The sequence below is a fragment of the Mobula birostris genome, chromosome 6, assembly GCF_030028105.1.
Source record: "Mobula birostris isolate sMobBir1 chromosome 6, sMobBir1.hap1, whole genome shotgun sequence".
NCBI lineage: Eukaryota > Metazoa > Chordata > Chondrichthyes > Myliobatiformes > Myliobatidae > Mobula > Mobula birostris.
The window spans coordinates 103,947,179-103,959,306 of record NC_092375.1 but is presented as its reverse complement, the minus strand read 5'-3'; the positions used below and the strand labels follow the sequence as shown (position 1 = coordinate 103,959,306).

The following is a 12,128-nucleotide window of genomic DNA, read 5'->3' as shown; positions in this document are numbered from 1 at the left end:
AGAGTATAGGAGCAGGGATGTGATGTTGAGGCTCTATAAGGCGCTGGTGATACCTCACTTGGAGTACTGTGGGCAGTTTTGGGCTCCTTATTTAAGAAAGGATGTGCTGACGTTGGAGAGGGTACAGAGAAGATTCACTACAATGATTCTGGGAATGAGAGGGTTAACATATGAGGAACGTTTGTCTGCTCTTGGACTGTATTCCTTGGAGTTTAGAAGAATGAGGGGAGACCTCATAGAAACATTTTGAATGTTGAAAGGCGTGGACAGAGTGGATGTGGCAAAGTTGTTTCCCATGAGGGGGGAGTCTAGTATGAGAGGGCATGACTTCAGGATTGAAGGGCGCCCATTCAGAACAGAAATGCGAAGAAATTTTTTTAGCCAGAGGGTGGTGAATCTATGGAATTTGTTGCCACGGGCAGCAGTGGAGGCCAAGTCGTTGGGTGTATTTAAGGCAGAGATTGATAGGTATCTGAGTAGCCAGGGCATCAAAGGTTATGGTGAGAAGGCGGGGGAATGGGACTAAATGGGAGAATGGATCAGCTCATGGTAAAATGGTGGAGCAGACTCGATGGGCTGAATGGCCGACTTCTGCTCCATTGTCTTATGGTCTTATGGAAAGTGTTAATGCAGGACACAACCAAGGTATTTTTCTTCACACAACAGGGAATAAATTTGATTTGAACAATTGCATAGAGCGTGTGTATCACATGGCACAGGACAGGCTCCACAGCCCATGATGTGTATCACATGGCACAGGACAGGCTCCACAGCCCATGATCAACTAATTAAAGCAATGATCCCTGTTCCCTGCAGCTTGATCACACCCCCTCACTGCATACGGTCTAAAAGTCTCTTAGATGCTCCAATGATACCTGCGACCACTCAGGGAGTTTATATGCTCTCCCCTTGACCACAGTCTGTTCCAGACACCCATCACTGCGTGTAAAAAATCTTGCCCTGGCATCTCTTTTGTACTTAACCACTCTCACCTTAAATACTCTCGTGCAGGTCAGAGATTCACTAAAACATAGCAAACAGGAGTAGGATAACGCCACTGGCCCCTTTAAACTGGCTCTGCTGTTCACAGATTCGGTCATAGATTCAAAGATTGATACAGCTCAGAAACAGGCTATTCAGCCCAACCCTCCCTTGCTGACCAAGTTGCTTACCTACAGTGTAAGTTAGTCCCATTTTCCTACACTTGGTTCGTACCTTCTTAATCTTTCCAGTCCACAGACCATTCCATAAAACCATAGCACATGGGAGCAGAATTAGGCCATTCGGCCATCAAGTCTGCTCTGCCATTCTATCATGGCTGATTTATTTTCCCTCTCAACCCCATTCTGCTGCCTTCTCCCTGAAACACAGAGCATAGGACATTGTAGCAGAGTACAGGATTTATGGCCCACAATGTTGTGCCGTCCTTTAGACCTACTCTAACCTTGATCAATCTAGCCTTCTATATAACCCTCCATTTTTCTATATTCCACGTGCCTATCTAAGAGTTTCTTAAATTTCCCTAATGTATTTGCCTCTACCGCCACCCTTGGCAGGGTGGTCCACACATTACTCTCTGTGTAAAATACCTACCTCTGACATCTCTCCTATACTTTCATCTGAAAATTATGCTCCCTTGTATTAGCATCTCCCATTCCATTCTCCTAGAAGTAAATTATTGCAAAGAAGAGTGAGACCAGAGGAGTAGGAACAGAAATCCATGTCTTACCGAAGGGTTTCTTTGACCACCGCTTTCAACAGGGGCATGCGGCTGAAATCCTTGGCGAGTGGAATTTGGTCTCCAGGAGTAACGCTGTTGATTTCTTCATACAGTTGCTGCTGAATGGATGGCTCCTTTGCCAGATTGTACAGGATCCAAGAGGTTGTATTTGATGTCTGAAAGGAAAAGACAATTCCTTCACTAGAGCTTACACAGAACACCACAGCACAGTACAAGCTCTTCTGTCCATGACATTGTGCTGACCTTTTAACCTGCTCTAAGTCCAATCTAATCCTTCTCTGCCACATAGCCCTCCATTGTTCTACCATCCACAAGACCATAAGATATAGGAACAGAATTAGGCCATTCAGCCCATCGAATCTGCTCTGGCTGAATCTGTATCATGGTTGATTCATTATTCCTTTCAACCTCATTTTCCTGCCTTCTCTCCATAACCTTTCACAAGTCCTTACTAATCAAGAACTGGGGCAGCACGGTAGCATGGAAGTTACCACAACGCTTTACAGTTTGAGTGATCAGGGTTCAAATCCCACCCACCGCCTGTAAGGAGTTTCTACATTCTGGTTTCCTCCAGGTGCTCTGGTTTCCTCCCACAGTTCAAAGACATATCATAATTGGTCACCGTAAGTTGTCCCGTGATTAGCTAGGGTTAAATCGGAGGACTGCTCAGCAGCACCACTCAAATGTCCAGAAGGGCATATTCCGTGCTGTATCTCAATAAATTAATAAACAGAACAACCTCCACTTTAAATATACCCAACGACTTGGCCTCCACAGCCGTCAGTGGCAATAAAATCCACAGATTCACCACCCTCTGGCTAAAGAAATTCCTCCTTATCTCTGTTCTAAAGAAACATCCTCGTTTTCTGAGAATCTACATTCTGGCCCTAGACTCCACAACTATAGGAAGGATCATGGCCACACTGTCCAGGCTTTTCAATATTCAACAGATTTCAGTGCGATTCTGGAGGCTGGAGAGCCTTGAGGTGCTGGAAGCCGAACATCCATTGATCGTTGAAGCAGATTTTGGCCCAAAGAGGCTGTTTCTATGCAGATTTACCCAATTACCATTGGTACCTAATACAGAATGGGTTTAAGGGATAAGGGGTTTCAGCTTCAAGATTCAGCTGAGAGGCTGAGCTTGGAGCATTGCCATAAAAAAGCAGCAACTGTCATCAAGGAACTCCACCATCCAGGCCATGCTCTTTTCTAGCAGCTGTCAGGCAGGTGGTAGAGGAGTCTTAGCGTCCCACACCACCAGGATCAAGAACAGTAATTATTCCACAACGATCAGGCTCCTGAACCAGTGCGAATAATTTCATTCACCTCAACACTGAAGTGATTCCACAAACAATGGACTCACTGCGAAGGATTCGACACTGAACTGATTCACAATATCTGGACTCTCAGTCACGGATTCGACACTGAACTGATTCACAATCTCTGGACTCACTGTCACGGAATCGACACTGAACTGTATCACAGTCTCTGGACTCACTGTCACGGATTCGACACTGAACTGTATCACGGTCTCTGGACTCACTGTCATGGATTCGACACTGAACTGTTTCACAGTCTCTGGACTCACTGTCATGGATTCCACACTGAACTGATTCATAATCTATGGACTCTGTCACGGATTTGACACTGAACTGTTTCACAATCTCTGGACTCACAGTCATTGATTCGACACTGAACTGATTCACAATCTCTGGACTCAGTCACGGATTCAACACTGAACTGTTTCACAGTCTCTGGACTCACTGTCAGGGATTCGATACTGAACTGATTCACAATCTAGGGACTCACTGTCGCGGATTTGACACTGAACTGTTTCACAGACTCTGGACTCTGTCATGGATTCGACACTGAACTGATTCACAATCTCTGGACTCACTGTCACGGAATCGACACTGAACTGTATCACAGTCTCTGAACTCACTGTCATGGATTCGACACTGAACTGTTTCACAGTCATTGATTCGACACTGAACTATTTCACAGTCTCTGGACTCACTGTCATTGTTTCGACACTGAATTATTTCACAATCTCTGGACTGACAGTCACAGATTCGACACTGAAATGTTTCACAATCTCTGGACTCACTGTCACGGATTCGACACTGAATTGGTTTTTTTTCCCAGAAGCTGTTTTCGAATTTTTAGCCAACTTGTTGCTTGGTTACCATTTCTGAAGGTTTATGGCTTGCATTTTAATTTACATTTTAACCCTTCCTTTAAACAATATTAAAAATGGACCAAACCATTAATTTACTCAGTTTTAATGCAAAAAGGTTAAATCACCCTGTTAAACATAATAAGATATTTGCTTATATTAAGAAATTTAAGGTCCCTATTATTTTTTTACAAGAAACTCACATACACAAATGTGATAACCTACATTTTTTTAGCCGTTGAAATGGACTTCGTTTTCACATTTCTTTTTCAGGCCAAATCTAGAGGAGTTTCGATTCTTACAGATAATATACTTTCCTTTGTCCAACATACAGTAGTGTCTGATACTAATGGACATTTTGTTATAGTTTCAGGAAAACTAGATAATAAATTAACAGTATTTGCCAATGTGTATGCCCCAAATATAGATGATCCAGGATTCTTCGAGCACTTTTTTTCATTTTTATCAGATCTGAATCTTTATCCTTTGGTGATGGGAGGAGATTTTAACTGTTGGCTAGACCCAATTTTAGCCCGATCATCTTCTAAACCAGCATCTCTAAATAAGTCAGCTTTGTTTATTCAATCCTTTTTATTGAAGTGTGGTATAGTTGATGTTTGGTGTTTTTTTACATCCTTTAGATAGGGAGTATCCATTTTTTTCCCATGTTCATCATACATATTCCAGGATTGATTTTTTTTGTCAATAGTCAAATGATTTCATCAGATCATTCCTGTGAATATAAAGAGATTGCTGTTTCAGATCATGCTCCTATATTTCTATCTTTAAAACTCCCTGGTTTTCCTCAAACCAACAGATTTTGGCATTTTAATACAACTTTGTTATCTGATAAGGAATTTTAAAAATTTCTGGAGAAGCATATGATTTTGTTTTTTGAAGAGAACAAAAAGGAAGAGACTTCTAATCTTATTGTATGGGATACTTTCAAGGCCTATATGAAAGAACAATTTATTTCTTATACTGTGAATGTTAAGAATAAAGTTAATAAAGAAAGAATTGAATTAGCCAATCAATTGAAACAATTAGATCAAAAATATGCTCTGGGTCTAATTCTTGTTTTATATGAAAGACATGTTGAAGTTAAAACTAAATATGAACTTCTGTTAACATATCCAATTGAAACTCAACTTCTTAAAGATAAAACTCAATTTTACATTCACAGAGATAAATTAGGCAAAGTATTGGCCAACCAGTTAAAAACTTCTGCAGTTAAATGACAAATTAAAGAAATTTGCAAAACTAATGTTGATAGGACAACTGATTATTCTGAAATAAACGATACCCTTAGAGAATTCTATTCTAAACTTTATAGTTCTGATTCCCCTAAAGATAATACTGTAATGATTAATTTTCTAGACCAATTCAATATCCCGGCACTTTCTGCAAATGATTGCAAACAGATGGATCAACCCATTTCTTATGAGGAAATCGCTGCGGCTATACATTCATTACACTTGGGGAAGGCTCCAGGTCCAGATGGATTTTCTGGAAAATTTTATAAGGCTTTTTCTTCATTAATTATACCGCAGTTACACTTAGTCTTTATGGATTCTTTCAAATTGGATAGTTTGCCTCAATCTTTTTCTGAAGCTTCTATTTCACTTATCCTGAAAAAGAACAAGATCCAACTGAATGCTCTTCATAAAGGCCAATTTCATTACTCAATTCTGATAATAAAATTCTTTCTGAAGTTCTGGCTCGTATAATTGAAAATATTTTACTTTCTATTACTTCTGACGATCAGACTGGATTTATTAAAAACTGACATTCCCATTTTAATATACGCAATATATTGGTAATTGGTAGTTTTTTATATCGTTATATATTCTTTCTTGTACTCTGTATTCTTCTATGTAGAAACTAATAAAAATATTGAAAGACACTGAACTGTTTCACAATCTCTGGACTCACAGTCAAGGACTCTATAACTCATTTGGTCAAAATTATTCATATACTTAGTGATTTTTTTGTATTTACATAGTTTGTTTTCTTTTGTACATTGCTTGTTTACCAGTGTTTGTGTGTAGTTTTTCATTCATTCTATAGCGTTTCTTTGTTCTACTGAAATGCCTGCATGAAGATGAATCTCAGGGTAGTCTATGGTGATACATACATTCTTTGATAATAAACTTACTTTGAACTTTGAATTTTGTTCTTTTTGATCTAAACATTATTAATGAACCTGCTTCTCTTACCGTATCCACTGCAGCCAACAGTAATTCAGACAAACTGCCGTAGATGTCCAAAGGCGTCATTTTGGTGTTGGTCAACAGGTGTGTGAGATATTTCCCACTCACTTCCTCTCCCTTCTCCATTTTCTCCTGGATCTCCTTTGTCTTCTTTTTCACGAGCTTCTCAGCTAAAGATCAAAGATGTGCAATTCGTTAGATCCAGTAAAATATTGGCGGTTAGCATGCAGCACCAGCAGACCAGCAGGAGCTGAAGCAACCCCCCTGACTGTCTGACAACTCCCGCAGATCCGCAGGAGTTGGGCATTCCCCCACCCTCATGCTCCAGCAGACCTGCAGGATTTGGAAACTTCTTGTCCCTGACCTCATCAGACATGCAGGAGGTGAACTCTTCCATGTCCCACATCTCCAGCAGACTTGCAGGAATTGACCTCCCCACACCACACAAGTGCCAGCAATTCTGCATGAATTCAAATCTCCATCCCTTACCTCTAGCTAACCTGCAAGAATTGAACTCCCCATTCTTCACCTCTAGCAGACTTGCAAGATTTGAACTCCCCTGTCCTTCACCTCCAGCGAACCCGCAGGAATAGAATGTCTTGTTCCTCACCTCCAGCAGACCTGCAGGAATTGAACTTGCCCCTGTCCCTCACCTCCAGTAGACCTGAATAATTTAATTAACCCCTGTCCCTCACCTCCATCAGACCTACAAGAATTGACCTCCCCACAGTCCACGAGCTTCAGCAGGCCTGCAGAAATCGAACTCCCCTGTCCCTTGCCTCCAGCAGAACTCCAGAAGTTGAATTCTCAGCACCTCTAAAGCACTAGCAGATCTGCAAGAGTTGGGATCCCACAACATCACCAACTTTCGGTGTCATCTGAAAGCTTATGAATCCACCCCTCTACGTCCTCATCCAAGTCACTTATAAAAAAATCACAAAGAGCACCTATGACCACCCCCTATTCTACAGAAATTGATCACTGTTATGGTTTGTAAACTAATTTAAAGATCAACCAGTTAGTACTTCTTCAGGAGACTAAAGAAATTCAGCATGTCCTTATCAACCCTTACCAACTTTTGTCAATGCAACATAGAAAGCATCCTATCTGGATGCATAAGAGCTTGGACTGACAACAACTGTGCACAAGAAACTGCAGAGAGTTGTGCACACAGCTCAGTACAGCATGGAAACCAAACTACCTTCCAAGTACCCTGTCTGCACTTCTCGCTGTCTCAGTAAAGTAGCTAGTATAATCAGAGACTCCACCTACCCCAAACATTCTCTCTTCTCTCTCCTGTCAGGTAGAGGATACAATAGCCTGAAAGCATGCACCACCAGGCTCAAGGATGGCTTCTACTCATTGTTACAAGATTATTAAATAGTTCCCTTGAATGGCAAGTTGGAATCTTCACCTCACAATCTACCTCATTATGATCTTGTACCTTATTGTTTACTTGGACTCCACCACTTTCCCTCAAGCTGTTACTTTACCCTGCATTGTGTTTGAGCTTGTTCTGCACTGTGTAATGTTCTGATCCCAATGAACAGGATGCAAGACAAGTTTTTGTAACTGTATCTTGGTATATGTGACAATGATAAACCAATATCATCTGGTCAGGGAGAGTGAGGAGGTGACAGAGAGGAGCTAAAGGCAGATAGTCATCCGGGACCACAGGAGACAGAGAACTGGGTAACAGTCAGGAGAGGGAAGGACAAGAAGCAGGTACTAGAGAGTTCCTCAGCGGCTGTCCGCCTTAATTAGTACTCCTGCTTGAGTGCTGTTGGGGGAATGGCATACCTGGGGGAAGCAACAGTGGCCACGTCTCTGGCACAGAGTCTGTCCCTGTGGCTCAGAAGGGCATGGAAAGGAAGAGGATGGGAGCAGTGATAGGGGACTCTATAGTTAGGGGGTCAGATAGGTGATTCTGTGGATGCAGGAGGGAAACGCGGATGGTAGTTTGCCTCCCAGGTGCCAGGGTCCGGGAAGTTTCTGATCACGTCCACGATATCTTGAAGCGGGAAGGAGAACAGCCAGAGGTCGTGGTACATATTGGTACCAACGACATAGGTAGGAAAAGGGAGGAGGTCCTGAAAAAAGACAACAGGAAGTTAGCAAAGAAGTTGAGAAGCAGGACCTCAAAGGTAGCAATCTCAAGATTACTGGCTGTGCCACGTGACAGTGAGTATAGGAATAGAATGAGCTGAAGGTTAAATGCGTGGCTGAGGGATTGGAGCAGGGGGCAAGCATTCAGATTTCTGGATCATTGGGACCTCTTCTGGGGCAGGTGTGACCTGTACAAAAAGGACGGGTTGCACTTGATTCCAAGGGAGACCAATATCCTGGCAGGAAGGTTTGCTAAGGTTGTTGGGGAGTGTTTAAACTAGAATTGCTGGGGGATGGGAGTCAAACTGAAGAGACGGAGGAAAGGGAGGTTGGCTCACAAATAGAGAAAGTTTGGAGACAGTGCGAAAGGGAGGATAGGCAGGTGATAGAGAAGGGATGCGCTCAGAACAATGGTTTGAGGTGTATCTATTTTAATGTGAGAAATATTATGAACAAAGCGGATGAGCTTAGAGCATGGATCAGCACTTGGAGCTAAGATGTTGTGGCCATTACAGAGACTTGGATGGTGCAGGGGCAGGAATGGCTACTTCAATTGCCAGGCTTTAAATGTTTCAGACAGGACAGGGAGGGAAGCAAAAGAGGTGGGGGTGTGGCACTGCTGATCAGAGATAGTGTCACGGCTGCAGAAAAGGAGGAAGTCATGGATGGATTGTCTACAGAGTCTCTGTGGGTGGAAGTTGGGAATAGGAAGGGGTCAATAACTCTACTGGGTGTTTCTTATAGACCACCCAATAGTAACAGGGCATCGAGGAGCAGATAGGGAAACAGATTCTGGAAAGGAGTAATAATAACAGGGCTGTTGTGGTGGGAGATTTTCATTTCCCAAATATTGATTGGCATCTCCCTAGAGTGAGGGGTTTAGATGGGGTGAAGTTTGTTAGGTGTGTTCAGGAAGGTTTCTTGACACAATATATAGATAAGCCTACAAAAGGAGAGGTTGTACTTGATCTGGTATTGGGAAATGAACCTGGTCAGGGAGCATTTTGGAGATAGTGATCAAAATTCTATCTCTTTTACCATAACATCGGAGGGAGATACGATAACTTAAATGGAGTAAGGGGAACTATGAGGCTATCAGGCAGGAACTTGGAAGCATAAATTGAAAACAGATGTTCTCAGGGAAATGTACTGAAGAAATGCGGCAAATGTTCAGGGCTATTTGCATGGGGTTCTAAGAGAGTAGGTACGTTCCAATGAGATATGGAAAGGATGGTAGGGTGCAAGATCCGTGGTGCACAAAAGCTGCTGTAAATCTAGTCAAGAAGAAAAGAAGAGCTTACAAAAGGTTCAAAAAACTAGGTAATGATAGGAATCTATAAGATTATAAGGCTAGCAGGAAGGAGCTTAAGAATGAAATTAGGAGAGCCAGACGGGGCCATGAGAAGGCCTTGGCGGACAGGATTAAGGAAAATCCCAAGGGATTCTACAAATATGTGAAGAGCAAGAGGAGAAGACGTGAGGGAATAGGACCAATCAAGTGTGACAGTGGAAAAGTGTGTATGGAACCGAAGGAAATAGCGGAGGTACTTAATGAATACTTTGCTTCAGTATTCACTACGGAAAATGATCTTGGCGATTGTAGGGATGACTTGCAGTGGACTGAAGCGCTTGAGAATGTAGATATTAAGCAAGAGGATGTGCTGAAACTTTTGGAAAGCATCAAGTTGGATAAGTTACCAGGACCGGACGGGATGTACCCCAGGCTACTGTGGGAAGCGAAGAAGGAGATTGCTGAGCCTCTGGCAATGATTTTTGCATCATCAATAAGGACAGGAGAGTTTCTGGAGGATTGGAGGGTTGCAGATGTTGTTCCCTTATTCAAGAAAGGGAGTAGAGATAGCCCAGGAAATTATAGGCCAGTGAGTCTTACTTCAGGTTGGTAAGTTGATGGGGAAGATCCTGAGAGGCAGGATTTATGAACATTTGGAGAGGCATAATATGATTAGGAATAGTCAGCATGGCTTTGTCAAAGGTAGGTTGTGCCTTTCAAGCCTGATTGAATTTTTTGAGGATGTGACTAAACACATTGATGAAGGTAGAGCTGCAGATGTAGTGTATAAGGATTTTAGCAAGACATTTGATAAGGTACCCCATGCAAGGTTTTTTGAGAAGGTAAGGAGGCATGAGATCCAAGGGGACATTGATTTGTGGATCTAGAACTGGCTTGCCCACAGAAGGCAAGGAGTGATTGTAGACGGGTCATATTCTGCATGGAGGCTGGTGACCTCAGGGATCTGTTCTGGGACCCCTTCTCTTCGTGATTCTTATAAATGACCTGGATGAGCAAGTGGAGGGATAGGTTAGTAAATTTTCCGATGACACAAAGGTTGGGGGTGTTGTGGATAGTGTGGAGGGCTGTCAGAGATTGCAGCTGGACATCGATAGGATGCAAAACTGGGCTGAGAAGTGGCAGATGGAGTTCAACCCAGATAAGTGTGAGGTGGTTCACTTTGGTAGGTCAAATATGACAGCGGAATATAGTATTAATGATAAGACTCTTGGCAGTGTGGAGGATCAGAGGGATCTTGGGGTCCGAGTCCATAGGACACTCAAAGCTGCAACGCAGGTTGACTCTGTGGTTAAGAAGGCGTACGGTGCATTGGCCTTCATCAATCATAGAATTGAGTTTAAGAGGAGAGAGGTAATGTTGCAGCTATATAGGACCTTGGTCAGACCCCACTTGGATTACTGTGCTCAGTTCTGGTTGCCTCACTATAGGAAGGACATGGAAACCATAGAAAGGGTGCAGAGGAGATTTACAAGGATGTTGCCTGGATTGGGGAACATGGCTTATGAGAATGGGTTGGGTGATCCTGGCCTTTTCTCCTTGGAGAGACGGAGGATGAAAGGTGATTTGATAGAGGTGTACAAGATAATGAGAGGCATTGATCATGTGGATAGTCAGAGGATTTTCCCCAGGGTTGAAATGGCTAGCATGAGAGGGCGTAGTTTTAACGTGCTTGGAAGTAGGTACAGAGGAGATGTCAGGGGTAAGTTTTTTACGCAGAGAATGGTGAGTGTGTGGAATGGGCTGCTGGTGACAGTGGTGGAGGTGGAAACAATCGGGTCTTTTAAGAGACACCTTGTTGGCTACATGGAGCTTAGAAAAATAGAGGGCTATGGGCAAAGCCTAGGTAGTTCTAAGATAGGGACATGTTCAGTACAGCTTTGTGGGCCGAAGGGCCTGTATTGTGCTGTATGTTTTGTATGTTACTATGTTAATACCAATACCATTTCCGAATGGTGCACATTAGAATACAGGGCAGTATAAATCAGTGAAGTACAACATTTGGACAAGTTACTGTTTGTAGATACAAGAGATCATGGGTGCCGTCACCTGGAACATTGAACGTGCGTAGAACATCTGTTCCTGTAGCCTATTTATTAGACACACCTGTACATACAGGGGAGGCTTCTTCACAGAGAGAGTGGTGGGAGTATGGAATGAGCTGCCAGACGAGGTGGTAAATGCGGGTTCTTTTTTAACATTTAAGAATAAATTGGACAGATACATGGATGGGAGGTGTATGGAGGGATATGGTCCGTGTGCAGGTCAGTGGGACTAGGCAGAAAATGGTTCAGCACAGCCAAGAAGGGTCAAAGGGCCTGTTTCTGTGCTGTAGTTTCTATGGTTCTATGGTTCATACCAGTAATGGAAATACCTCATCAGTCAATCATGTGGCAGCAACTCAATGCACAGAAGCATGCAGACATGGTCAGGAAGCTCAGCTGTTGTTCAGCCCAAACATCAGAATGGGGAAGAAATGTGATCTAAGTGACTTTGATCTTGAAATGATTGTTGGCACCAGACAGAATGTTTTGAATATCTCAGAAACTTCTGATTTCCTGAGATTTTCATGCACAACAGCCTAGA

General features: G+C 42.8%; 1 protein-coding gene across 1 annotated transcript in view; it reads right to left on the bottom strand.

Moving 5' to 3' along the window:
* LOC140199855 (sterol 26-hydroxylase, mitochondrial-like) overlaps positions 1–12,128 on the bottom strand; it is a 261,377-nt gene that overhangs the window by 16,708 nt on the left and 232,541 nt on the right. Inside the window, exons 5-6 of the mRNA XM_072262360.1 lie at positions 6,134–6,297; positions 1,730–1,896 (exon numbers count right to left, since the gene is read on the bottom strand). Of these exons, the coding sequence (XP_072118461.1) occupies positions 1,730–1,896; positions 6,134–6,297 (331 nt within the window). The remainder of the gene's footprint in view (positions 1–1,729; positions 1,897–6,133; positions 6,298–12,128) is intronic.